Genomic DNA, 27,461 nt, shown 5'->3' with positions numbered 1-27,461 from the left:
ACCACCCCACGCGCACGTAGTAACCGCGCAAGTCGGACCCGAACCAGCGAGCGCGCGCGCCTACCTGGATCGAGAGATAGTGTGCCGTCGTCAAGTGGATGAATCCCACCGTCAGTCTGATTCGAAGCTTCAGCCGGTGTGTGCGCGTGTGCTCGGTGGTCTCTACCAGTAGCGAGCGGTTCTCGGTACGCGGTGTGTTGGTGGTGCCAAGTGTGAAGCGGTAACGGATTTTGCTGCTACAGTAATCAACAGGACTATCCCGGATTTGTGGACTTTTTGTAAAAAAAAAAATAAATAAAGAAGCAGTGTAGAGAAGGTGAAAGTGAAATTTAGAAAGACCCTTAGGCTTAGAACGGTCTTTCCAGCGTGAAATAAAAGAAAAGTTTGGTGGATTTAAGAGACAACAACAAATAAAATAGTATTTCTATAGTGTTAATGTAAAAGCGCCATTTTAACCAACATTTCCCGAGCGGTCACACGCACAACGCCCACTCACCAAAGGTAAGCAAAACGATAAAAAAAGTTTAATTGAGGCTGAAAAAATAAGCAATCGGGAACCATAAGCGCCAATGCGGGAACGAAAGACTTCAACGCTTCTACGTAGAAGGAAGCTCAGTAGCAAGCGGCAAGCGACGAACCTTCTCGACGGCGTGTTACATTTCAATCTACATCTCTCCCCTCGATGTGCAAATATGCCTTCTTGTTCCCTCTTTTTTTTGTACACACACCAAATGCCCGATTATGTAAGGACGCGCCACCAGTGGTGTCTGCAATTGCAAGAATTTCCACACACAGACCCATTCCGCCAGCAACCCAACCCAGCCTGCCCAGCACGAATCGAATCGAGCCGCATGCCGCATTAGCACGGTACGATTGGACGGTATGGACCGACCTACTGCGCGATGCTGTTAACGCCACCTTTGGAAGGGGAAAAACGCTACAAATGCTTTCCCGCTTACCAGCCGAAGGTTTAACTTTCCGCAGCCACAGCCGCTCAGGCCGTTTGGTTTTCGATCGATGCGTTTGATGATGAAGCTGAATTATGTATGGATCGTTTGTGCGCGAGTGTGTTGAGACGGAGCGATGTAAAGGGTAAAGGGTTCATAAATAATCCCCCTCCTTCCTCACACACACACACACACACTTACACCCTTTAGCTTGAAGGGTTAGGCAATCCGTGCGCCTGGGGAATGTGCGTATATTAATTAGGCTCCCTACAAACCTCACCCAGCGAAACGAATCGCAGGGTGGCACAAAGGAAGCGTTAAAGAAAAACTAGTTTTTGAGCTATTTTTAAAGGAATACCCCCCCGTTTTTCGATAGGGCTTCCCTACAGCGAGATAATAAGGCAGATAAGCGGATGAACGAATAAACTCGTTTTGTTTGCTTCTAAAATTTGCGTTCCGCCTCGAACTGTAGCAAAAGCGACGCTTCGTGGCTACAATCGTAACAATCCGTAACCGTTTTCTCACACGCGTTTGTTGACGATATCACTTTACTGGTCAATTCGTGCCTCGTTGTGTGGAGCTTTTCGCACCGTACTGTCCTTCCAGTTAGAACGACCATCAACTTCCTTGCCCTGTGTGGCGCAAACGCATAGAACAGTCGCGCTATGGGGGGACGTCTTTTCCTGCCCCTTACTCGCACTTACGCTCGCCATGTAAGAGCCGTGCTCCCCGTAAGAGCCGGTATAATCGGATCGGATAGCCTTCAGGTAGCGGAATAAAATATACACAAACACGCCGAGCTTTTTGACGCGCCGTGGCGATGCGGAAATCATCGCCGTTTAACAGATAACTCCGCGCTTTGTGACATCGCCGTTAGAATGCTGCGCGCTTTGGCCGTGTTCCGGTGTTGGAGGAGTTGAAGCTCTAGTAGTAGGCGAGCTGTGTTAAGCGTGAGATTCAAAATTAAAATGCGAACACTGAAGCCAGATCGGACTGGTTTATTATTTTTATTATTTTTTCAACGTTTGATGTCGCTGTTGCTAGGCACGATAGAAAGGGAAGCGATTCATTTTATGTCTAACCGCAGTGCAACAAGCTAAAGGAGTGCAATCCATGGGGAGATGCATTGAAACAAAGTGCAATCTTTGCTGTTTCGTTCGTTGTACGCTGTAAGACGCAAAAGCAGCGAGCTGGCATTTAGTGATAAATTGTTTTACCCTGTAATAGATCACTCGTGGATGGATGAGTATACTAGTTGGAAGTGTTTGATTGATTATAAAAGGTCACTTTGTGTTTGAATATGATCTTGTTTGTGGAAGTTTCTATCGTTTTCTAAACGTTCCAATCCGAAGAGGTGCAATACAACCAAAGAAATGAAATGCATCTCACAAATGCACTAATCCTCTTGAAAAAAAAACATGAAATCTCCTCAAAAACACACCGCGTTCAATGGCACCGATAGCTACAAAGAACGAAACTAGTTCGGGCAAGCAGGAACTGTTCTGTTCCTTTGCCGGAATTATGAATTCTCCTCCCCCCCCCGCACACATCCCCCGGGCACATCCACCTTCACATCGGAAGTTTGGTGTAAAAATAATCAAACCGGTCCCGCCAAACACCAAACTACACGAAAGTTTGCTTTTCATCCTCGCAAGTCACCTTGCCAGTGTCACCAATGTCGCACAAACTCTACCGGCTGATAAACCGGCTGTCGACGTACTCGTCGCATTTTACGTCAACCGAGAGCCGAAGCGTAAATGATGCGCTTCAGTTGCTGATGCGCAATGTGCCGTTGATTCTATTGCGTCAAACGTGGCAAGCGAATGCTGGTGGCTTGCGTGTCACCCGCTGCACACGGCTCGTAACCGCTGCGGGGAAAGCACGGGCATGATTGATGAAGACATTAGGTGTCCAACCAGTCGAGAGGAACCAATTGGATACGGCAGAGCATTCATTTTGCCGGAGTTGCAACCAAAGGATGTTAGCACACGTGTGGGTTTAGTTGGAATGAATTCGTATTAAATACGTAGCTTGGCTTTGTGTTGAGATTTTTGGCATTTTTAAACATCCTTTCGTGTTGTAAAAATCATGAGAAAATGACCAATTATTGACATAGCTATCTCTTATAGGAGGAATTTCTTTTCGATGTGGGCTGCTTGAATGATTTACGTTCTGCTAAGGTAGACAATTTCTCATTAAATGGATGGCTTAAAGTTTAGTATTTACAATCATTTTAGTTAAAAATGGAATGTACTGGAAAAAAGAGGCCTTCTGCCATACCAACAAACACATTGCTAACGAATCTACTAATTAACACCATCCGAGTGGAGTGTCCTATTTCATGCGCATTAATTAAATATCCATAAACCAAACCAAACTGATTAGCAAAAGGATTTCCACCCGAGAACTTCTACGCAGCTTCAGCAACAGCAGGAAGGATCTTCCCTCGATGCCAAAAAAACACGCACAAAACACCCAAAAGTCCCAGGTCAATCTTGAGCCAATCTTAAGCAGATGGCCATATTTAAATCTGTCAGTTCGCTTTTATTCGCAAATTCCTCTCTTCACGAGGTCATTAACATGGACGGCGCTTTTGCTGCGTCTCTTCACTTTCAATGTCAATGTTAATGCTGTCGTCCCCCGAGGACCGCGGATAGTTTCGTTGCGTGTCGCAGTTTTCCCGTCTTCTTTGCATTTCATTTTCCTTTTCTTTTCGTTTCGAACGTTGAATGTGGACATAATTTACTTTCGATCGCTGTTTTAGTATTTTTGCTTTAGTTTCTCTACATTTTCGGCTTTTTAAGTTCGTCTGAAAGCAATCGCGTAAGAATTTGGGTGTTTGGGAAGCATGAAGGAAAAGCTTTTGCGTGCGAATTGCTTGCTCCAAAGTTTTACTGATATCAAAAGAATAAAACGTCACGACTAATGCTCTCGATCGTTAATGAGTCTGGAACGGGTTTCCATCACCTGGTGCGTGTGTTGTGTCTGGTCCATGCTGCATTCAAACCTCAAATCAACACGTCAGGCTCACTCGCGCATGTGTGTGTGTGTGTGTGTGTATGTGTATGTGTGTGTTGGAACACACTTTCAAAGCTCCACCAGTCTGTTTGTGAACGAAAACAAATGGCAGATCGATGCTGGGCCTCGTTAATCCTCACCCACCACAAGTTGGACAAGGAAATCAGGCCCTTGCATCATCCGGTGGATCCGGGCTCACCGAAATGCATCTTTCGTTCCACATCGATAGCGCTCCGGTTTGGTTTGGTTGTTCGTTGGGAATGACGAAATTGTAACCTTGAATATTGATGGGAACAAGGTACAATAAACACAGACACGTACACAGAAACGAACGCTTTTTAGTAGCTGATACTAGCCTTGGTGCGAAAGATGATCCGGTTCGGAAGGGTCAGCAGTAAGGGCTCCGTAGGTGAGAATGCACATGTGAAGGAGCCGTATGGGGAGAGTTTTATGTGTCTAGTCGTCTGTTAAAAGGGCCCAGATGAAGCATCATGCTTTAAAAGTCAAGGATTTCAAATGATTTTTTTGGATTTTGAATTTGAGCTAAACCCCATCGTGTATTATTTATTGTCCAATTCCGATTAGTGCTGTTGCTCAATTATTGGTTAGCCAGCTGTTGATAATTTATGGGAATTGATCTTATATTTTGATACGTTTCTTTGTCTTCAACAGAGGATTGAGAGCAATTTTAGTTTGAATTAGTCAAAGTTAATATTTATTAAAATGCATTCTTTCAATTTCATTCGGTATATTTCAATTTTGTTAACATAATCACCAAAAGAAACCTCCAATCATTGCCATTACCCTACCAATCAGTCATAATACCGGATGCCTTTCCTACCAAACTGTGGGTTCATGCGTGTGATCCCATTTCACTAATAATTATACCATGACATGATACATAATTTCGACGGCCCTTTTACCCTGCCTGTTATTATCTCGCCTGTTCGATCTGATCGCCACCACCACGCACAACACTCTTAAGACGCACGTGTACTATATCTGACTCTCAGCTGGTGCCTAATCATGCCAACAAAAGCCATCACACCCCGTCGTTTAGCCGTGACGATCGTCGAGAGACGATCTTAAGCCAGCATAAATTGGCACACCACACAACACTGCAACACTGCTACGGCACCCCTGATCCCTTATCGGGCGTCGTTACACTTCTTCCCAAACACTGGCAACAATCAACCCGCAGTACTACCTTTCCGCCAACGTTGACGTTAGCTTGCTGCGATTGGTAAGCGATTGGTAAATATGATTAATGAAGCGAACAGCTGATTTTTCACCCCTGGCTCGACGGTTACATTAGCCAGGGCAGTGCGTTAGTGTAAAATGCAACCTCACAGCCCCCAACACATGGGGTCAAACGCCGCGTTAATCGTTAATCACACACGCGTGGAAGCGATGAAGCGTCCCGTGTATGTGCAAAACTGATTGGGCAATTTGGATGATTTGATTACTTTAACACACTTTTCTCGTTCGGCGTTAATGAATTGTTTTTGGGTAAGGTTTTATTGGGAGCAATTTCGTTGGTGTGGTTTTAGTTTATTATGGCCTAATTCCTTTTTAAAGGCTAATTTAATGAGTTGCGTCATCAATGTGTTATTAATGTGACATCCATGTGTAAATTGATTTTTAATCCGTTTTTTGTGTTTTTACATTTCTCTTCTCATTGTTCGCTTCAGTTTTCAGTTAAATCGTTCATTGTGCCATAAATATTTGAAAGCTTTGCAGTTGATTGACTTAACATTTTCTTAATTACAATTATTTGTTTATTATGTTTAAACATTTGCTGTTAACTTCTTCTTCTTTGGCACCGTTGTCGGTCATGACACGCCTGCCTGAACGACTAGTGTTTGCTTTGGCTTTCAGTTATTTATTGTTTTTAACGATAGCAGGATAGTCATTCCTACCTATGGGGCAGGGTGGTCCATTCGGGGCTTGAACACATGACGGGCATGTTGTTAAGTCGTTCGAGTTGACGACTGTACTACGAGACCGGCTATTAACATCTGGAAATTGATATAACTTTTATTTAAGATATTTAATCTATGTGTGATTTGTTTTGTTGTTTGTTTGGTTGGTTGGTTAGTTTGAACTGTATTATATTGTTTGTTTGTTTGTTTTTTTACTTCCTACATTTTAATGCCTCATCGTGATACCTACTAGTGTTTGCTATGCGTTTTACATTAGTTGTGCGATTGAAAAATGTCTTTGAAACTGTTATTGTTCTGTTAAATCTTTCCATTACCAGCCGAATATATCACAGATAATGAACAGCTTGATGACTCAGTGTGAAGGTTTTTGACGATACTATACTAGTAATGATAATGACGGCAGATCTGTGGTACAGTAGTCGTTAACTCGTAATACTTAACAACATGTCCGTTGTGGCATGATGTCTCGTATGGAATGTTCCACCGTAGCAAGGATTAACTATCCGGCTGTATGGTACTTAATAAGTTTCACAACTCTGTACAGCATCACGCTAATAAGAAGAAGATACTTGTAATCACCACCATGTCTACAGAATAAATGGTAATTTGTTTTCAAGAAAGAACCAACATAGTTAATCGATTTCAAACAGAAAAAATAAGTATTCTTTTTCATCATACCACTCATTTAACCATCTTCAAGCAATTATGGAATATTATTTATTTTTTCAAAAAAGGTTTCCGTCCTACTCAAACTCCTCAATCGTCATTATAGTTCATCATTTACTCGGCCCATTTTGTTGCAACTGGTCATGCAAAGGACGCGCATGCGTAGGTCAGTTACACACTTACACTTGCAGCTCCATCATGCTGACCCACTGTCCTACAGATCCCTTTAATGAGTCAGCACATCTTCCCCTCAACCCGCGCACAGCTGGCATTGAAACACTTTCGCTACATTTTTATCTTCCCGCAGCAGCCAGTCACTGCGCAGATTAACCGTTGTCTGCCGCACGTGAGTCTGTAGATGGGGAAGGGGGTCTCCATTTCACCGACGCACACGATCCGACCAAAGTGATTATTATGTAACGTATTTCTGTGCGTGGCAGCACTCGTACGGCACAATCTACGCATCTCATTGCAATTGGTGCGAGACAGCAACAGCAGCAACAACAACAAAAAACTAAGGATTAAATACAACAAAAAGTGTGCCCGATTGCGTACATCTGCTGGCGTCTTAGCACTTGGTTCTCTACAGACTCTACAGTACATCGTGCCCAGCAGCCACAGCTGTACACACCGCAATGTGTGTTAAGTTCATTTCGAGCATTAATGTGGAAAAGTGACGAAAGTGTGTCATCCTGGCGCGCCATTCAACCCCACGCCTGGGCATGATCATTAAATTGTGAACTGACAGATGGCGGCGGCGATGGTGGCGGCAATGTTAAGGCATCGCTTGTCGCTTGTCGCGGATTGTTCCTTGAGCGGTTGAGCGAATAATTCGTTACAGCTTAAAAAAAGCTCACTCATTCATGCCCGCAATCAAAGAAGGTTAATTTCTAAGTTGAACCTTTTTTGCGTCTTTTACCGCTTGTGAGTCCTTTCAATGTTCATGGTGGGCTGAGTAGCCGTTTCGTTTTTGGAAAAGATCGTTTTTTTTTGTGAGTGTGCCCTGCATCCCATCTACACCTTCAACGGTGGGCGCTGGAAGGAGTCTGTGCCATGCTTGGAAGCAGTGCGCCGCAGGGAGAAGTCAAAAGTCAAATTTTAAACTGACTGTTACCAACCCCACGCTTGCGCATGCGTTGTACGCACGCGGTTGAGTAATGGGAACGCAAGCCTTTTAGACGTTTATTTTCTGGGGGAGGGAAGAAACCATGTGCTGTCAGTGTTTGGAATATGTGAAGATGAGGTGTACATTTTTGGAACTCCGATGAGAAACAAACGTTTTGCGATTTGTGCACTATCGGAGAGTTGAAGAGTTCACAAACCTTGACCCTTTTAGGGGGGGATTCATGTGTGACATTGAGTCAAGTAGTGAAATTGGTTGTAGTTCTTGTGTGATATTCCCACCGCCACCATTATGTATCGGTCGAAGAAGTTCAACCTAACGACCGAAAAGTATCAAACCATTACACGATGGGATGGCCAGCTAATGCTGCTACCAACAAATTCCCCAAACTCGTTATCGCCCCGCAGAATGTGCAGCCCGTTCGGTTTGTCTCTTCGCTTAATTATCTGCAAATGAGGAATTCCATTAACTGTGTCCATTTAACACCAGCCCCGGGGCCTCCGACGAGGGCGCTTTAACGACCCCTTCGTTGCTTATCAAATGAGGTGAGTGAGCGGGATTGCTATTGGTTACCGCTGCTACTTGGAACACTCGTACGAGACGCGAGCTTTGTGGAGCTTTCGGTAACTTTCGAACTCGGAAAGAATGGTTCCGGCCGTGTTGCCTCACTGAGAGGATAAACTAACGATCCGGGTTCGTTTTTGTTGTTGTTGTTGAATTTCCACTAATGGGAAAGCGAGGTCATTGCGTCGAAGTAAGCGGTGCCTTATCGAACGGAAAGCAGGTTGTTATTAGCGACCAGCACAACACGGTAGCAACGGTGTGTGTTTGTGAGCTGGTATTTGTTTCATTTGGCTACTTTGTTTTATTGTCAAACATTCTACCAAAACAGCAAATGGGAAATACAAATGACAGCGTCAGATCGATCTTCAGGGACGCAGCACCAATCAGCTGTAATTCAATATCACTATTTTTAGTATCTCTGCTACACACGAAAACAACGCCTTACTTTTTAAAGTGTTTGAGAATGTTGATTCTGCTTGTCACTCAAGGAGGAGATGCATTGGAAGCTTTAATTCCGATTTTTGGAGCAGCTGATGTTTTGGAATTTCTTCCGTGTAATTCGGGGGGAGTCTAACATATTGTATTGGTTTTATTAATTTTTAATAGCTGTAGAACAATTTAATGATGCTATAAAATGTCACTATGTCATCTGTAGTACACTTCCAAGTTCCTTTACAATGCATTCCATTCATCTTGTAGTTTCAAGCACATTCTTTTATTGTTTTATTACCGTGAGAATGACGAACAGAGCTTCTGATGATGATGTGATCTTCATCACCAAAGCATACAAAAACACACACACACATATGTGTGTCTACACATTATGCATTATCGTAGCTCTTCCCGGTTTTTCAAGAAACCACTTTTCCGGTTTTTGAATTCGGCGTGAATTATCAACCCTTCCACTCGCCGATGGGACCCGCGGGCTGGGCGTGTTGTGCTTGCGCTGAGCAAACAACGTTGAGCCAACGTCGCCAACAAGCGGCATCAATTACTCGGCGCAACGATTAAAAAGTGCTGTGCAAATGAACGCAATTCCCTGTCACAGCGATGGTTCAAAGATCAGATCGTGCCCGATTCCTGTGCCATATGGGGTTGGGCCGGTTGGGCACGAGTCCATCATCCATCATCCGGCTAGAACGAACCTCATTCCCGGACGCTCTGAGAGCCGTTGAAGTGCGGGATTGAAGAGGATGAAAAAATCGCCCTCAAAAATGCTGCCTTACGCGGTTGGATCATTTGCATAAATTGTCGTCAGCCGTGACGAAACGATTTCACCTGTTTGCACTTCGACGGTGGAAGGTGGTTTCAGGTTTTTTTTTATGTTTTGTCGGTGATCGGTGATCGACCCTTAAGATACCACTTTGACCTTAGAACGCAAAAAATAGTTGGCAGGTGACAATGACTAGTCAGAATTTTGGGTGTAACAATACATTGGAGACTATGCGAATGATCGCACAATGCTTTGGAGAACTTTGGACGGGAACTTGCTGTCACAAAATGGTGACCTTGACGATCCAGTGATTGCTTTGGTGGTAGTTTTATTATCCTTCTGTTCGAATCTTAATACTAATTTCAACTTTCAATTCTTGTCCTCATTTGTCCCACGTTCTCCCACAGATCATCCACAAGTAGCCCAATTCCATAACCACAACCGCCCCCAGAGCAAACACCAAAGCCAACACGATGACGACCACACGCGTGATACTGAACTTCCCGTGGACCAGCAACGAGAAGCTGAAGGGTGACTTCTTCCAGGACACCGGCGTAACGGACGCGGTCATGAAGATCGCCCGCAAGGAGCTGCGCGAGGACAAGGCGATCCGCGAGCAGTCGCTCGAGCAGCTGCGCGACTGGCTGCAGAAGAACGGCGACGTCGAGGGCGTGCGCACGGACGATCTGTTTCTGTTGCGCTTTCTGCGCACGAAAAAGTTTAGCGTACCGATGGCGCAGCAGATGATACTGAAGTATCTGAACTTCCGCAAGGTGTTCACGCATCTGATCCACACGCTCGACTTTATGTCGCCGAGCGTGCTGAAGCTGCTGAACGGTGGCTACATCTTCCCGTCGCCCATCCGGGACAAGCACGGCCGTCGGGTGATTGTTGGATTCGCAAGTAAGCTCCTTCTTCCTTCCATGGGTTCTGCTTGCACACGTTCTGCAAACACGTTGAAAATGCTCCCCCTTTTTCGCATGATTGCAGATCACTTCAATCCGGCCGAACACAACAGCTCCGACATGGCGCGGTTGCACTTCATCACGTACGAAACGCTGATGGAGGACCCGGAGAACCAGATCTGCGGGCTGGTGCACATTGGCGACTTCAAGGGCATCTCGACCGCGCACGTGGCCTGCTGGAACCCGACCGACTTCCTGCGCATCATGAAGTGGGGCGAACAGTCGATCCCGATGCGCAACAAGGAGGTCCATCTGGTGAACGTCCCGTCCACGGTGAAGTACATCATCGAGGGCGCCAAATCGATGGTTAGCAAAAAGATGAAGGAACGGCTACAGGTACGTTTGGGCGGGGGAACCGGGCGGGATCGATCTTGTGTCTTTGCTACAATGTCACAATGTCACGTCAAAAACCCCACAGGTGCACGTCACCGTGCCGGACCTGTGTCGGAAGGTCGATCCGGCCTGTCTGCCGAAGGAGCTCGGCGGCACGATGCCGATGGCGGAGATGATCGAGCTGTGGAAGATGGAGCTGGCGGCCAAGCGGAACCTGGTGCTGTCCTCGGCCAACATGCGCATCCTCAGCGATCGGGGCATCGTCTCGCGGAACGGTACCGATCGGAACAACAACAGCAACAGCTCGCTCGGGATGGAAACGATCACCGGCAGCTTCCGCAAGCTGGAGGTGGATTAGCGACCAAAAAGAGATAGAGAGAAAGCGAGAGAGAGCGAGAGAGTAACAACCGCAGACGGCGAACCTGCGAGATAGAGATTTTGTTTTTAGTACAGCACTAGTACTAAGAGCGTAGTGTATAGAGCATGCATGTATGTATGTGTGAGTGGTGTGTTTGTGTGATAACATCTAACCCCTATCGTGGAGTGGAGCAGGGAGGAGGGTCCGTCAGATCGGCGGAATCCACGCTCTCGGCAGGTTTAAGATGATTGTGTAATTAAGCTGACAGGGTTTAGACTTTAAACGCGTACTTCATATATTGGTAGCTGTTAAACTTCTTTGTTTTTTGTGTATTTTCCTCTTTTTTCTTTTTATCGTTTCGTTGGTTTTTTTATACTATTTTCACAGTGTTTTTCTTATCGCCCCCATGTTTTGTTAATTTCCCTACTTTTTTTCCTTAAGTGAGTGAAGTTTTTCGAGTGTGTATTCGAGTGCGCTTTCTGGCCACGAAACGTATAAGGCACGCCACCGAATGGCGTCTAGCATTAGGCACAATGTAATACTTTTAGAGCTACCCGAACGGGCCCATACCCGCGGACTTAGGTTGATTTTAGTGGGACCACACACTCACAAAACAAAGGAAGATGCTCAGAATATATATGTATATGGCAAGAACGACACGGAGATGTACTTGTGAGCCTATCGGGTACAAGGAAAACCTCTACACAGCTTTTTGGCCTAATAAAATATGTCCCACAGAAAGCGCAGCGCAGTTTACTTCCGCGGTGTCCGAAAATGGCGCAAACGATGATCAGGGTAGGTCGCGAGCGACGAACCCCTTCCAGTGTGGCCATCGCTCCAGCTGACTGTACAGCGCGATTGTACCGTCTCGCGAGGGTCGCGTTGCATTGACTGCTCCGTGCAGGTGGTACTGGGGCGAGAGGCTAAGCCGCCGGATCGACTCGGTGATGAAAGCCTTCAGCTCGGCGTACTGTACTTCCGCCGGTTGACGGTCGGTGAAGTTGCCTGGAGAGAGGGTAGGAGAACAAACAGAAATTTAGGACAATTTCTTCTTCAATTTTTAAACTTTTCTGCAAAACCGTCTCTTACCGATCATGCCCACCACGAGCGTTGTGTTGCGGCCGGGCAGATCGACGAACCCGTGCTGACTCTTCCAGCCGCGCGCCTCGTACGTCACACCGTCCCCGCCGATCAAGAAGTTGTACGGGATGTGGTCACGCCGTGCCGCCCAGCAGCTCCGCTCGGTGTTTTGCAGGTAGCGCACACAGCGCTCCTGATCCAGACAATCCTCCGAGTCGGTGTGCAGCACGATCACGTTCGTAACGGCGAGCCGGTCGAGGGTGGCCGCCTCGAGCGCCACCGGATACTGCCACCAGGCGGGTCGCTCGACCAAAAAGAACGGATGCGATACGGGCCAGGGCCGTTGAACTGAGGAATTCGGGGGAGCTTTAGGTACGGAAGGCTTGTGCAGTGGTGTGAAGCACACTTACCCGTCAGCAGCAGCAGATAGACGCCGATCACGACACCGATCAGCAGGAAGACGAGCAGCGCCACCATCAGCCCCAGCGCGACTGGATGCACCCGGTTCGGATCGTTGGCACGGTGCAGGCTCTTCGCCCGGTAGCGTCCATTGTCCCGCACGTACAGCAGGGGCGTTCGTTCCGTTTCGCCCGCCTCGAGATCGTAGTAGCCCTCCTGCACGGACTTGCGGCTCCAGGCAACGGGGGAGTGCAGCCGGCTCGAGCTCGACGCCGCAACGGTGCGCGCTGTGGAGAGCATAAGGGTGAAACACTTAGCGCCGGCTCGTTCTAGGAAGGGTACGGGTACGATTAGCTGCGCGTCCTGCTCGTCGGTGAAGGACTCCACGAGCGTCTGCAACCGTCGCTCGATGAAGCTCGCGAAAAATCGACTGTTCAGTACGATCAGCATGGTGCGGATTAAGCCCGACCGGGCGCGCTAGCAGTGCCGCGGAAATGCTAAAGCTGGCCCCGTATCAGAGAGCTGGCTAATGTAGGCCCCACAGTCATCGGGTGCTTGTAAACATCGATCGCTGCACTCGATAAGCAGCGAGCGAGCGAACAGGCGGGTGAGTGTGGTGAGGGGCAACATGATAATGCAATCGCAAAAGGCTTCCGTGCAAGAGCATTCTAGGTTTGTTGGTTACTTTCTTTGTATGGTGCAACTGGTGTTTGACAGCAGCACGCGTCCAAGTGGTGTTGAAGTGGAGGTGCTTGTAATTCGTTCTAGAGACATCCCCGTGCTCCATATGGCAGCATAAAGATCGATTGCTCTTATCGGCGTGCTTAGCACTAGCTGGTTATGTTCGTAACAGGTTGCCCAGCAAATGTGGCCCCCGTGATCCGTGAGTGTTGACGAGTCGATCGATTGATTGTTTATAAACCGTCACGGCTAATCTTTGGAGCAAAATTCACTTAATCTGTTTCCCTTCGCTATCGCTGATCACTGAACCATGTACCGATCGTGCAACCTCCTGGGACGGAGTGTAGCGAATTACTAAAAAGCCAGTAGACAGTTGGGCTAGAGAGATACAGAAAACGGTCCTCAGTAACCATAGCCAAATTGCCAGCAACAGAACTCTGTAGCTGATTTAGGGCTGTTTAACGAAAAATTGTTCCAATATCATATTTTGTGGCTGATTAAGAGATAAAACGGTACTTTTAAGAAGTTCGACGCTTTTTAATAATCTCCCGCTTATCAGTTTTAGAACTTTGTGGCTGTTTAGTACAAAGATCATGGTTGATGATGGAATTTTAAGGCTATCGTTAAGAACGTTCCGTGAAGTGATTGTGAATTTAAATGCAAACTATTTAAACTAGTGATGAGTAAAGTTGGCAAAAACCGGAGTCGACTCCGATCTGACTCCTATAATTTTGGAATCGACTCGGGAAGGTAGGTCCGCCCAGCATTATCCAGAGTCGTTCGGAATCGCCCGGAGTCTTCCGGAGTCGTCCGGAGTCGCCCGGACTGGTTCGGAGTCGTTTGGGGTCGTTCGGAGTCGTCCGGAATCAGTTGGAGTCTAAGTCATCCGGATTTAGCGGAGTCGGCCTTCCAAACAAATACGAAGTGCACGCGTATAGTAAAAGACAAAAAAAACACAACAAAATGAAACGTCTGATCACAAGCCCATTGCACCCGACGGCTTCTGCTGACTCCGATCGATCTGGAGGACTCCGAATGACTCCAACATCGGACGACTCCAACTCCGGGCGGAACTAGTGGTTCGGATTCGGCCGGAGTGGGATTGGAGTCGTGGGTGCGCTCCACACCACTAATATATGCAAATAAACCACACAAGTCGTGTTGTTTATTGTAACGAAATGCAGAATATTAATCCCCTTCAATATGGCCATGGGGAGGCTGGTTAAGCGCTATTTAAGCGGCTAGCGGAAGTACGATGCTGTTTAACCAACGTTGGTTGAGTAAGCAAATTTGGCTATTTGGGATCGTTCATTCTTACAAGTTGGCACACAATATCACTCATAGAAAGGCAAGGTGATGAAATAAGGAGATCTCCGAATACATCCTGAAATTTCAAAACGTCCCAAGAAATATACTAATGAGCGGCTAATGAGCGCTGTTCGCATTAAAAACGAAACATAGTAGTACTTGGTATTCTGCGAATTCTTCAGTAAGACAATTGCCCCTCAAGGCCGTATGTCAAGAATGTAACTTGGAGAGCAACACAGACGGTAATCCTCTCGTTCAATATCGTCCACTGACGTCAACCAAACAGTCTGGACGAAGGGCAAACAAACATCCCATCGTCAGGCTCTATATTCTACTATTTGCCCCCTCATCATGCATCATACGATACCGCTTAGTTCACTACGACTATCTCCATAGTAACGGCCTCTAGTTGCAGTAGTTCACCTTACCGTAGGACACCACATAGGTAACAACTTGACTCATATCCGCATAGTGACCATCGATTGCACTAGAACTGTCCCTGGTTTTATGGTGTCCAATTTCTTCAGCTTTCACAACGCGTTTCACAATCTACAACAGTCCCTGGGTGTTCGTCTTTCCAAACTTTGCACGACTGCGCACTGCACACCTCGAATGGTTTTGTACGGGAACTTGTGGACCTTGTGCAGCGGCTGGACACCGACCCGACCTGGGATGCAGTATTTAGGGCGCTATCTTATCATTGCTCTCAACGGAATTGTCCTCACTGTGTGTGTGTATGTGTCCCTTTCTCTCTTTCCTTTTGTTTTTCTTCCAAAACGAGCACGATCTTCATATCATTATGTCAACAGCGATCATGCACTCGCACACTTCCGGCTGGATGGAAACACACTGCGTGATACTTACCGGCCTGATACATTGCTGGCTGGGAGGGGTGGAAGGTTGGCAACAATATAAGGATGTCGGGAGCCTGCAGCGGTGCCTTCGCTGGCCCGCAAACCCTTAGCCCATAGAGGAGGCGGCGGAATTGAAGATTGTATTCGGGAAAGCAGCGTCGATTCGGTTCGAGATGGATTGACACTCTTGCGTTGGTCTAGTAATCGTCGGCACTAGGTGGTTGGTTGGAAAAGCAGCGTCGAACGGGTGTTAGGGAAGCGCAGTAGGCCGCCTACCTAAGGAGGTTCCCGCGTTGGCACCCTACGCCAGCGGTGCAAAATTGTCATCTGCGTAGGCCAGCTGCTCCTTGCGCATGCTCGTGCCGCGATGCGCTCCAGACACCGACTACCACGGGTGGGGGTGGTGGCCCGCCGGGACAGACGAGATGCACCAGCCAGACTTAGCTGTCGCCGCCGGAGCCGACTCCTCAGACCTCAGCACACCCGTCTGCACACTGCGATTGCTGGATGGAAAGTGCGATGGAGCGCGATCGCCACGTGCCGCACAACTTCATAGGCTTTTTCGGTGAAACGGCCGTTTCGGGTAGCCGCGTCGGCGTTTCGGCGATAAGGGAAGAGATTCGTTTTCACTTAGAGGAATCGTGTGCTAATCGCGGTAGTAAAGGGTCTTTTTTTGCTTGTTCCTTTATGTTTTGACGATTAATTATTGATTCACTTTGAACTTTCCGCCACGGGTCAGACACTTTGTGACGGGGTGCACGTACGCGTGGCAGTTTAATGGCAACACTCCTGGGGTTCTAGATAGTAGAGAGGGCGGGTGGTATTTCACTGAACTGAACGGATGAACGGTGTGGCGTGATCGAGGCCGCTTGCTGCGCGCTGGAAGACGAATCGTTACACACTGGATCGAGAGCAGTCGCTAGCACGGGGCAAAATATTCAAACAGGTACGAACAGGCACAGACCGCCGCAGCTGCCGCCGCCGCGCCAGTACCTGCGGATCAACGGGCGCGATCACGTCGGGGGTAAACAGAGAGTCGAGGCTGCATCACGGATGCATTCGGACAGCTTCAAACCCTCTTGCTCCTGTGCTCTTCCCTTTCACTCAATGCACTCACGGCTGATAAGATAAGGGCTGTTGCTCCACTCACACATACACTCCCCGTAAGTGGCGCGTGTAGAGCCCAGCCTGTGTGTCTTGAAGGTTCTCGCAACGTCACGCACGTACAGGACCGGTTGGACGGGGGAAAAAAATGCAACAGGTAAAAAGCGCATCCGAACTACAATGTCGCGTGGATGGCCACCTTTCCTCACCCACTGATAAGCATTTTCGCGCGCCTTTTGCGGATCGAGGGAGAACTTTGCTGGTGAATGAGCTTGCGTGTAAGCATGATTCATGGCCAAAACCGTACAATGTGGGTCATGAATGTACTGGAGGGTACTCTGCTGCCGGCCAATCCTTTAGCAAGGCAATTTTACTTTAAACACTAATTACTACTTAATAATAGAAAGCTTACTTATTCGCTACAAAAACATAACGGCTAATCGAAATATTTTATCAAGTATTACCAGAACTCGACATTTCCGTGTTTCTTTGCCCTTTTTCCAAGGTTGCGATATCACACTAGCTCTGGTCAGGCGAGACCAGCTGCTGGAACTTCCATTTATAGTAATCTATGGGTTTGCGTGTAACTCGCTACAGTTGTTTTACAGAACTATGATAACATTTTAACAGCACATCACACAAGCGAACGGTTGGACGCAACCTCAAGAATCACGTCTAACGCTCGTTCGGTCTCTCCGACTCAACTGAGCATGGGTTTTCTTTTTTTTAAATGCATTCGATGCGGTTTTTGCTGATCGTGCTGTTTTGCACCCATCGAACGGAACGAATCAAGCTTGTTGTTTCGATTGTTTAGATTTTTCTTAACCTTTTTCCTGTTTTTTTTGCACACACTCTCCCTCACTCTCTCCCGGCTACTTGAGATTACGGCACACGTTCGCGCAGTTGGTATTAAGTTACGCGTGCAACACTGATGGGCGTATTTATATGACTAAGGGAAGTTTTTTTTTACATTTATACGATACGGACATTACATTCGTAAAGAATTCCGATGCAAGGGCAAAGTTCGATTGAATTAGCAAATAAGTGTGTTTATTTCTTTTTCTTCTCCTTCTTCTTCTTGTACTAAACAAATAACAAACAATTTTTGTTCCATTTTTATCTTAACCGTCCACTGTGCTTCCGCACTGCTGCAAACAATATACAATAACAAGTCACTATCAACGCCAACGTCCCCTGTCGTTTGCACCGGTCTAGATTAAGCTAGTGTCATTGTTAGCGTTCCGACCGCTCGACGTAGCCTTTGGCCCATTCTGTCCACTCCCACCGATCCCACCACCACCGCCAGCCGGTGGAGGATGTAGAACGCCGGTCGCGCACGTTATCGTCGGAATGTTGCACCCGTGCAGCGATAACCCGTGGAAGTCGGCGACGGTCGGTTTCAGCGGCGACTCCAGCATCAGCGAGCCGGGAGAATCATCCAGCAGACTGCCACCGCCGGTACCGGCAACCCCACTCGCCACTACCGTCGATGGCTGTAACGGTAGCGGTAGCAATGGTTCCGCCGGACGCTGACCAGTCGACCCGGCCCCGTCCTTTTGCAGCAGCGGATCAAACTCTTCCAGATCAAACGGTGTGATCGGCGGTTTCGTCGGTTCCGTCGGTACGGCTGGGACCGGTTTAAACGTGGCCCGCGGGTCAAAGTCCTCCGCCGTGCTGTTCTCCCCGCTGTGGTCGGAAAAGTCAAAGTCGTAGTTGATGTTGCGTATGCCGCGGATGAAATCCGTCGCCAGATCGTCCGGCGTGGCCAGCCCGTCCAGCGATTGCGCATCGAAGATGTTGTTGTAGTCGAACGAGGGCGAGGCCGACAGCAGGTCGGCCGAATTGCTCGCACTCATCGTACCGTAGAACGGTGACGACGGGGCGACCGTTTCCGGCGGCCCCGCATCGACCGACACCAGCGGCGTCGTCAGCGTGTTGGACAGACTTTGCACCAGCTGTTCTACCTCGCCGGCCGCGCTACTACCGGACGTACCGGACGCCGGAGGCTGATGGTTGGATGCGGTACCGACCACCACCGTCTTTGGTTTGCTGCTGGCAGCTTCAATGTTGACCGTTTTGTTGGCTGCTACCAAGTTTGAGGTAAAATGGCCGCCACCGAGCGCGGGCTGTACCGAGTCAGGGTCAACGTAGCCGGCTCCGACCGAGGACGACAGGTACTGCTGTCGCATGGCCACAACGCGAGCCGGCGTTTTGCAGGGCAATAGCACGAGCGGCGTACGGTCAAGCACCTCCGCTACCGTTTGTCGAATCTCTTGCTACCAAATGGAAGAATTCGTTTGTTTACGAAATGGATGTGGGAAAGGGAAAATCATACTAAAACATTGCTTACCCCAAAAGTGTCAATCTCTTCGTTCAGCGTAATGATTCCGCTATACAGCACCTCCTTCTTCGCCGCAATCGTTTTCATCACCTTCATGTTTTCCGATATCTGGTGCAAGCTTTCGCATGCGATCAGTGCACTTTCCCACGCCGACGTGCCCTCGTGCTCGCCCGACATGAAACTATCGAACTCGGCCTGCGTCAACGAGAGCGACTCGGCCGAAATGTTCTCGATGAACGAAATTGCACAACACTGCAAGAATGGAATGGCAACAAATGGACACACATTGAGCAATAAGCCACACTTCCCAACCCATCGAAAACGTACCAAATTGGTGAAACAGTAACCGCCCTCGCCGCTCATCAGCCGCGAAGCGTTGCTGAACCGCGTAATAAAGTTAATATTGCTGTGCAGCCGCACCGGGTTCGATTTCAGCACCACGAAGATCAGCGCCGGCAGAAAGTCGTCCGCACTGGCCGGCCCTTGGACCGATTTCTTCAGGAAGCTAAAGATGTGCCGGCAGCAGCGCACGATGCAGTCGAGCTTTTCCTGCGGCGACAGGAACGAATCCACCGATGCCAGCTCGGTGATGGCGGTGTACGCGAGCTCCCGCACCTCCGAGTTCACCTCGTCGATGCTGCACATCAGATGCTCGGCCGTGATCCAGTTCAGCTGCCGGATGCGCTTGTGAATGTACGAATCGTTGTCCTCGTCGTCGGTGGACGGCGGCGAGAACAGATACTTGTGGTTCTTCGTCATGATGCAGCGCTCGAAAAAGTCGAGCACCTGCTCGCGCATTTCCTCCGTCGCGCCGGCAAACTTGGAGTTTTCCATATGCATGTAGTCGCGGAACTTGCTGTACCCGTTCTGCACCAGCTCGGACAGCTCGTCCACGCTGACCGTCGCATACTTTTTGCGTATCTGCTGGTCGAGCATGTGTATGAAGTATTTCAGCTCCTGTTTGGCCGCCTCCTCGATCTTGAGCGCCTTCAGCGCGTCCACGTACTCCTGCTCGAGCTTTTCGATCGGTTGCCTGCTGTGATGGCGCGATTTTTCCGAATCTGCAAAAGAAGGGGAGCCGTTTAGAATAGCGTTTGCAACTGGGACTTATGTAACACTTAAATTACCTCTCCCGGGAGTCGATTTCTTAATAAAGTCTATCAAATTCAACTTTTTCTTCTTCTCGTCCCGCTCACCCGATAGCTTCGGGATCAATTTCGAGTGCAACGATTGCTGTTGGTGGGAGTGTTGCTGTTGTTGCTGTTGTTGTTGTGGCACCGACTGACTATGGGAAGCGGACGCCTGATCCGCGCCGGACTTTTGTTGTTGATCACTCTTGGACAGTCGAAATGCTGCAGAAAGAAAAAAACAAGATAATGTGCCATACACTCATCGTCAAACTCCCCCTCTATCGCATGCTCTTCCGGAGAATGCAAACACACACACGCGTACAAGCGTAGTACAAGCTTCTGCATGTGCGCTTTCCCCCGATAACCGCCTTCCGTGGAACCGCGGTCGGCTGCAATCTCCAGCCGCCTTCCTTTTTCTCCTCCTCCACCGCCTACACTTACGCTTCGTATGCCGTTCCTTGAGGGACCGCTCGCGATAACACTTCGAGCACAGGCCGTTCCATTGCGCGTTGCCATAAAATCCGCACCCGTTGCGGCACTTCAGATCCTTCTGCTTGATGCGGGGCGTTTTGATGGAGAATATCTTTTCCACCTTATCCATCGTGCGATCTTCCCTGTGGTACTGTGGATGCTGGGGGTGTATGTGTACAACTAAAGCGACGAAGTGGAGTGTTCCGAAAAACGGTGCCACATCACATCACCGGTTAGGCGGGTTGGAAACGGCTCAAGTCGATTGCACAACACGTCGTCGTTCGGCGGTGGAATGCCACCCGATTGACGATGTAATTATGCTGAAACGGGTTCTGTGCTACGGCAGGGGCGTGCTGATCCCGGGACGATGATGGACTGTGTACGTTTGCACTGGGGGTTTGGTTGGTAGAGCGCGGGACTGTCTGGCAATGGGGCACACTTCCTGCACTGGGGAGCCGGAAGCACTCAAACGCAACACGCCAACCCGCAAAGCAATTACGGAAGGCCACGGGAGGCCATATGGGAGGACTTGTCGGGTTGCTCTTTTCTGGAATGCTGCCCGTACCAATCCACTGTTTGCTATGACTTGTTATTGTTGTGCGAAACTGTCAAGCAAGAATTCCCGCACCCAGTGTGGCCAGATTATTTTGGCAGATTTCGGTAGGAGCACCAACATTTTATCTGTAGTTTTCGGTTAGCGCGTGGCTACGGAGCTGAAAAAATGTTGAAAAATTTTTCAACTTTGTCAAAATTGCTTGTCAACTGCAAAAAAGAGCTTTTCTCGTGGCCGCACCAAAAACATACACAAGAGCGACAAAAAGCTCCAACATCTGAATATCATCGATATTTTGTTTAAGAAACACTAACTAGGTACATAAATCAATTAGAATCATGCATTTTAGCATTATTATCATAACAATGGGTCACAACTGCGCCAAATAGCTGTTCGTTTACGCTTTTTCACGAACGTCAAATTTTGTCAACTTTTGTCAACTTTTTTTCCTGGCTGCTCCAGGTCTCAAAATTTTGACAAAAGCTCAAAAAAGTGACAAAAGCTCACATTTTGAAAAATTTGTCAGCATTTTGTCACTCCCGTGGCCTTTCGCTTGGTAGGTTAAAGCTCGAAACTTAGTTAAAAAGAAGTGTTAACCGGGGGGAGCGGGGTGCTAATGCGCAAAACGAAAGTTCCATCTCACGAGAATATGCATCCTTTTTCTAGGATATGGATTAGGACATGGATTAGATTTGGTTCAGCGGTTACACAAATGAAAGTCTTTCTGAAGAGTCGATCTGAAAATTGTACTAGGAATTCTAAGCCAAAGAAGGACTAAAATGCACATTTTCTTCTCAGTGGTGGCAAGTTATTTTTCTCGGGGCCGCTTAGGGCCGCTGCAGTGCTCCATTGGATACGATTTTATCGTATGTACTGTCATTAGATTTTCGCTGGATGATTTAGATTGATTAGATTATTTGGCTGAGTTTTATAGGTTAAGTTCAATGATAAAAAATGAGATTTTTCCTTCAAACCCTACGTGTCTATATCGGTTTTTCTGGTCACTCTGTCCGCAAGGCAAGGCGAGCTTTTTGGCGGCCACCAAGGTACATTTAGGAGATCAGGTGGTGGAATCTAGAGCATTTTGATAATTTGTCACTTGACGTAAGGTCCCCAAGATTCAAACTTTGTTTACATTTTTTTAATTGGCTCATTTAATTTTTTTTACCACATTTTTTTCGATTAAATTGACTTTAAAAATATATTTTGAGCTTTGCGAGTTCTTATTTAACATTAAATTTGGCATTTGGCGTGGCATTTCGTGAATTTATTGTATAATTCATTGTGTTTTTGACATGTTTGAGGATAAAAACTAAGAAATCATTTATATTTCCTATTTTAACATTTATTCCTCATTATCTACGAGACACATGGACGATTTAAGTGAGAATAGAACTCATGATCATATGATTTTAATTTTAGTGACGAAACAAATCATCTACTCTTTTGTTACTATATCTCATTTTTCGACAACATCAATAATCATATAAAAAAGCATGTAATAACAAATAAATCTGTTCTATTTAGTATGCTTTGTGTGCGGAAACCAATGGTTAACGGTTTTACAATGACGTAAAGTCCCTCATCTATGGCGACCCACCAAAGGCCCTTTTACACCATCTGCTATCTTCAATCCACCTTGGTTCTGACAGCTGACTTCAACTGACAGCGGGCGAGAAAGAGTGTGATAAAAAATATCTCGGATTATTCTAGTCGCTCGAAAAGCACGGGGAGGGGAAAAATACGTGCAGAATCCGACAGAAACAACGTTCACCGTGTGCAATCCGGCCGACAAAACGCAAGTGCATGCATAGAAAATGTCCAGTGAAACCGAGAGCAGCAGTGGCAGTGAAAGGTAAATGTGCGTGCAATCGCCAGCCCGCGGGCGAACCGAGTCTTTTGCCGGGTGAACGTTCCGTTCCGGTGGCAACACTACTTCCCGTCGTTTCCCTTCCGCTAGAGGACTTGCCTGTGTGGGACTGTTTCTTTCTCGGGAATGCTACCTCCTTTACATAACCGATCTCCGGAGAAGAAATACCGTCCCGACGAGCTTAGTGGTGGCACCTTCCCGTACTCATATTTACTCTGCATATTTGTAGATAAATCGTTTATCGAAGGAAATGCAGAAGAAAGTACGCAAGAAAAACACGTAACCAGCTCCGAGTCACAGGCCGTGTTTCCAGTTAATACGGACACTGACTCCTCCCCTCCCTGCTCCTCCCAAACCATCTGTGCAGATGAGAAGATTGACCTTGAACTTGAGATGCAACCATTGGCTCTCCCGTTTTTAATAACGATTACATTAGTTGGTCGAATTAGCACGGCGATGTGAGAAAAAGCGCAAGAGAATGGTTCCAAAAGGACGAACCAATTTTAATTTCTATTATTGTCAATTACCGAAGGATTCTATTTTTATTGGTTCATTTGTTACGCGCCGTACCTGCATGCGGTTCTATTTTTAAGCTCTATTTTCGCCCATGCCGGCATCGGTCCAGCGAATAATGTCTTCATTTGGTTAGATGCAATTTGTGAGAAGTGGTGCTATGCTTAAGTTCTCTTTATTTTAATTTAAATAATCTCACATTTTGCATTTTCCCTTTAATTGATAAAAAGTCCCTTAAGTCCCTTAAGTAGGGTGAATTCTAATCGATATAAGTTTCTAATTTCGCGCTGTTGCGAAATGGTCATTGATTTACGAAAATCGATTTACTATTTATTATGATTGTATTGTGGGAAGCCATCCACCAGCTTAACTTTCATTCATAAATACTCCATACTAACCGCAATTGTTTTGTTCCTCTTTTTCTCACCTTTTGCATGCCAAACCACACCAAACCATCGGCCATCGTATGTGTGTCTCGTCGCCGTCTCATCACCCTTGAACGTGGAATGCCCCCCAACCCCAACAAACAATCACACTGCACGGATCCGTTACTCAGAACTTGACCTAATTTGTTAGTGCACTAACCCACCGAAAGCAAAACGCAAACCAACACCACCCACCACCACCTCTTGCGTGTGCAGCTCTGCAGCTCAACGCGGAAACACGGAGAAGGTCGAAGACGGCCAGCAGACGGTGTGCGGAGTAGTGACCGATCCGCGGAGGAGTTTGCCAGTGGCATAGTGCAGTGCTGCAACACCAAACCGTGCCGACAGTGTGCAGTTCATTCATAAAATCCTTCTACACCAGCGCCGAGTGGTGGATTCCTTGCCAGGTTCATTAGAAGGAGCTGAGCGGAAAGTGTACAGAAGCCTGTAGCTTTAGCCGGTTGGAAAATAAGGAAACGCTCAGCTCAATACAGGAGTAAAGTACGACAGCGAGCCGACGTGTTAGTGCCAGCGTAACATGTCCGAGCTTTCGATCGAACCGAAACGGTTAAGTCCCATCGAGTGAGTGGCTATTATTGTTTCGCCATCTAAGCGTAGTACGGGAAATGCAACATTTTCAGTAACATATTAAGAGTTTGGTGTTAATGTTAATTCATTATTTACATGCCAATATTATACTATTTTGCAACAGCTATGCAGTTTTATTTATCCAATTTAACACTCCAACATTTAATGCTTACCTTCCCCTTTGCAGCGAGCTGATATCGCCCACCGTTCGCGTGATCCGGGAGGTGTACGAAGGTGAAAATGCACACGAAATGTTCCAGTCCGACCTCAACAAAGCACTGTTCGATAAGGTGCGCTTCATCGTCATCGAGCCGACGCGGCTCGGCGAGGAAACGGAACGATGGATTGCGGTCGGCAACTGTCTGCACAAAACCGCCCTGATTAGCGGGACCGCATCGATAGCAATCAGTGAGTAGTGGTTCAAGCTCGGAAGCGCTTTTGTGGCCAGTGTTAACCCAATGTTCTGGTTTGTGTTCTGGGCTTCAGGTCTCATCTGGCGGGAAAAGCTCACAATCTACAGTGCTTCCTTTTGCGCCGTATCGATGTTCTGCACAAGCCTGTACGCCATCTGCTGGACCTGCGATCCGTGCGTCGAGTATCAGGTGAGTTTGATAGCCGCTACATTACCATTGCAACGATCTTCTTAATCTCTCTGTCCCGCACAGGTGGAGCGTAAGCAGCGAAACCTCATGAAAATCCCCGTCCCGGAAGGAGCATCCTCGCCGGTAGTGCTGGTGCACAAGGGCAATCGGCTCGCCACGTACAGCCACCGAATAGTGACCACCCTGGCGGCGTCCGTCTGCGTCTGGACCATTTATAGAGCGTTGAAATAGGAGAACGAAGAAAGGATTCAAATCGAACGCAACGTTAGTGGTGGTGGTGGTGTTGAAGGCGTGCGTTCCATATTCCCCTGCCCTTGTGCTCGTTGTTACACTACTAACCGCTTCCGATCGAAAAGATGTTGGCAAAAAGAAACGTTAAACGTGTGCTGGCGGAGCAAAAACAAAACAACCACACTGCCACTAAACTGCAAAACACACACACGGTGGTGGGGTGGTGGGGTGAGTGGCGATGAAGCGGAAACGATCAAGCTGTAATCAGCCAAGCGAGAAGCGCACGTGTGCAGCACCACCTTTTTATCTGTTAGATTAGGTGTTAGTATATCCTTTCCTTCCGAAATCGTCGGAATGTTAAATGTAATAAGAGATGCAGGCAGGCGCTGTGTTGTTGCCGATGGTTGAAGTGTTGGAGTGCTCAAAAGCGCAAATCACAATGCAACATTGTTGTAGAAATTGTTGGTGAAGAGTACGAATTGTCCGCGCTCTAATTGTGACTGATATTATATGTATATCGTGCTGCAGTTGATGTCGCTTTCGGTCGGGGTCTGTTGTGTGCATGGTGTGTGGATTTTGTTTAGTAGTGTAGTAGTAGGACGCGCTCGGGCGATATCGACACGCTTGCCAAAGGATCCTAGGATGTCATGATCAAAGATCGCATCCATGCTACACAACCACTTGTACTAGGGGGAGAAAAAAGGACGGACATCATGAAAAGGCGCGAAGATATGGGATTGAGGAAATTGTTTGCATTTGTTTCTATTAACACAAACCGGAAAGCAACACGTTAGGGCAGAGTTAGACACATTTTGGCGTTTTATTCTAGGTCAGTTTTCTTTTTGTTTTAGTGCGCTTTTATTTTCTATGGATTCTTCGTTACATCTCGAACTGTGTCTGTTTAAAACCTGTTTCGTAAAACCTATTGTAAGAGATGGGGCGGCGGCGGGATGGGGTCAAAGGTACGTTCTATGGGCGAGACTGGAGAAGGAAAAAAGACGCTTTTTTAGACTATTGAAACGGCTACTGGTGAGGTGAGGGGGTGGAGAAAATCGAATAGAAAAGGCTGATTAGGCGGCTCACACCCTCTAACACGTGCGAGACGATAGAGACAGTGGGCGGCAGAGGGGGCATGATGAGGAGGATGAATAAGAAAAGAGAACTTATAAAGCGAGAAAAGCAATTTTAGCTGCATTTAAGAAGATAAGGAGCCAAATAGTAGTATTTCAAACGACAATTTACCCCACACCACACGCACATCGTGAGACGGCTGCGTCGTGTGCACCGAAATGTTGTGTAGTGCTTGGCGGAAAGCTGATAGTGAAAAGAGGAAAAGGGGAAATAAAAAGAGAACATGAGTTTCTTTATTTTGAGCTAATATTTTGCTCTGAATGGAGGTTGCTCATGGATAGAGAATTGATGCGAATAAAACTAAACGGAACGAATCGTCGTTGATTTCAGCTACAAGCATGTGTATGGTTAATCGAGCGTAAAGAACGAGTTGACATGTGGCTTGGGGGGGAGCAGTGTTTTACTTCAATTTGCTGGCCAAATGGTGAAGCTTAAACTAAGTCAAGTCTCTAAGGCTTGTTAGATGATGCAAACAATGTTCTGGATATACAGAGTTCTGTCGAACACGGACGAACAAATCCACTGATTGTATGAATGAATTTTAAATTCTATCACGCGTTAAGATTATGCTCCTTCTTTACACTTTACAACGACTCAAAATTCAAAAAATGCGAAATTAATTAGCAAAGGTAAATAATTTGCAAGCAATCACCATAGATCGTCTGACAACAAGTATTGGATAATCATAGAAGAATTATAGTTTGTCTAGCTTCCCCAGAAGAGCGCAATCTTTCTCATCACCTGAGAACAACGAACGGGGTGAAGAATATTTTCAAAAGGGAAACATACGTAGCCGTTAAGCAAAGAAAGTAATACAGAGAACGTGACGAGGGCTAGTTTCGTGCACGCGGCAACTCAGTAAATACTGTATGCATAATGCAGAATGAAGGTGTAAAAACAGAGAGACGAGAAATAAGAAATGTTGTTGCATACTGTTATTCAGCTGTAAAATAACTAAGTTATCGAAACAGAAAAATATGGTTCAAAAGTTTAGTTTTCAATAAAAAAAGAAATGAGTAATGCTCAGTTTGTTATCCTTTTCTTGCTTAT

General features: G+C 47.1%; 4 protein-coding genes across 8 annotated transcripts; 2 read left to right on the top strand and 2 right to left on the bottom strand.

Annotated features, from left to right (window-relative positions):
- Window positions 1-11,871, top strand: LOC1276237 (clavesin-1). The gene is made up of 4 exons (XM_315557.5): window positions 1-501; window positions 9,882-10,377; window positions 10,465-10,775; window positions 10,858-11,871. Exons 2-4 carry the CDS (start codon window positions 9,948-9,950, stop codon window positions 11,128-11,130), a joined length of 1,014 nt encoding a protein of 337 aa, XP_315557.4. The 5' UTR covers window positions 1-501; window positions 9,882-9,947; the 3' UTR covers window positions 11,131-11,871.
- LOC3289995 (peptidoglycan-recognition protein SB2) lies at window positions 11,429-17,259 on the bottom strand. 4 transcript variants are annotated; one of them, XM_061648655.1, is made up of 4 exons: window positions 17,021-17,259; window positions 12,621-12,896; window positions 12,220-12,558; window positions 11,429-12,135 (listed from the first exon to the last, which is right to left on the bottom strand). In XM_061648655.1, exons 1-4 carry the CDS (start codon window positions 17,031-17,033, stop codon window positions 11,921-11,923), a joined length of 843 nt encoding a protein of 280 aa, XP_061504639.1. In that variant the 5' UTR covers window positions 17,034-17,259; the 3' UTR covers window positions 11,429-11,920. The 4 variants fall into 4 exon arrangements, with proteins under 4 accessions (XP_061504639.1, XP_001688678.2, XP_556195.4 ...); XM_001688626.2 differs by having other exon boundaries at window positions 15,463-17,257; XM_556195.4 differs by lacking the exon at window positions 17,021-17,259 and adding an exon at window positions 15,027-16,513.
- A 320-nt stretch (window positions 17,260-17,579) lies between these two features.
- LOC1276236 (rab5 GDP/GTP exchange factor) lies at window positions 17,580-21,203 on the bottom strand. Its single transcript, XM_061648652.1, has 5 exons — window positions 20,469-21,203; window positions 20,025-20,249; window positions 19,225-19,958; window positions 18,907-19,149; window positions 17,580-18,832 (listed from the first exon to the last, which is right to left on the bottom strand). The coding sequence occupies exons 1-5, from the start codon at window positions 20,626-20,628 to the stop codon at window positions 17,768-17,770; spliced, it is 2,427 nt and encodes an 808-aa protein (XP_061504636.1). The 5' UTR covers window positions 20,629-21,203; the 3' UTR covers window positions 17,580-17,767.
- A 1,507-nt stretch (window positions 21,204-22,710) lies between these two features.
- LOC1276235 (transmembrane protein 11 homolog, mitochondrial) lies at window positions 22,711-26,607 on the top strand. 2 transcript variants are annotated; one of them, XM_061648607.1, is made up of 5 exons: window positions 22,941-23,183; window positions 23,991-24,441; window positions 24,635-24,855; window positions 24,934-25,049; window positions 25,113-26,607. In XM_061648607.1, exons 2-5 carry the CDS (start codon window positions 24,398-24,400, stop codon window positions 25,278-25,280), a joined length of 549 nt encoding a protein of 182 aa, XP_061504591.1. In that variant the 5' UTR covers window positions 22,941-23,183; window positions 23,991-24,397; the 3' UTR covers window positions 25,281-26,607. The 2 variants fall into 2 exon arrangements, with proteins under 2 accessions (XP_061504592.1, XP_061504591.1); XM_061648608.1 differs by lacking the exons at window positions 22,941-23,183; window positions 23,991-24,441 and adding an exon at window positions 22,711-22,906.
- Window positions 26,608-27,461: the final 854 nt, after the last annotated feature.

This window comes from Anopheles gambiae, chromosome 2, assembly GCF_943734735.2.
Source record: "Anopheles gambiae chromosome 2, idAnoGambNW_F1_1, whole genome shotgun sequence".
Classification (NCBI taxonomy): Eukaryota; Metazoa; Arthropoda; class Insecta; order Diptera; family Culicidae; genus Anopheles; species Anopheles gambiae.
Note: the sequence above shows the minus strand (reverse complement) of the source record. Positions and strands in the feature narration are given on the sequence as shown.

Bases quoted from the DNA above. Each gene is read 5' to 3' on its own strand.
- LOC1276235 (XM_061648607.1), top strand. From the start codon at position 24,398: ATGTCCGAGCTTTCGATCGAACCGAAACGGTTAAGTCCCATCGA. The intron at 24,442-24,634 runs GTGAGTGGCTAT...TCCCCTTTGCAG, and splicing joins AAACGGTTAAGTCCCATCGA to CGAGCTGATATCGCCCACCG. The intron at 25,050-25,112 runs GTGAGTTTGATA...TGTCCCGCACAG, and splicing joins ATCCGTGCGTCGAGTATCAG to GTGGAGCGTAAGCAGCGAAA.
- LOC3289995 (XM_061648654.1), bottom strand. From the start codon at position 13,059: ATGCTGATCGTACTGAACAGTCGATTTTTCGCGAGCTTCATCGAGCGA. The intron at 12,559-12,620 runs GTAAGTGTGCTT...CGAATTCCTCAG, and splicing joins CTATCTGCTGCTGCTGACGG to TTCAACGGCCCTGGCCCGTA. The intron at 12,136-12,219 runs GTAAGAGACGGT...CCCTCTCTCCAG, and splicing joins GCTCGTGGTGGGCATGATCG to GCAACTTCACCGACCGTCAA.
- LOC1276236 (XM_061648652.1), bottom strand. From the start codon at position 20,628: ATGGATAAGGTGGAAAAGATATTCTCCATCAAAACGCCCCGCATCAAG. The intron at 19,959-20,024 runs GTAATTTAAGTG...CTTCTTTTGCAG, and splicing joins GAAATCGACTCCCGGGAGAG to ATTCGGAAAAATCGCGCCAT. The intron at 19,150-19,224 runs GTACGTTTTCGA...CCATTCTTGCAG, and splicing joins GTTACTGTTTCACCAATTTG to TGTTGTGCAATTTCGTTCAT.
- LOC1276237 (XM_315557.5), top strand. From the start codon at position 9,948: ATGACGACCACACGCGTGATACTGAACTTCCCGTGGACCAGCAACGAG. The intron at 10,378-10,464 runs GTAAGCTCCTTC...GCATGATTGCAG, and splicing joins GGTGATTGTTGGATTCGCAA to ATCACTTCAATCCGGCCGAA. The intron at 10,776-10,857 runs GTACGTTTGGGC...AAAACCCCACAG, and splicing joins AGATGAAGGAACGGCTACAG to GTGCACGTCACCGTGCCGGA.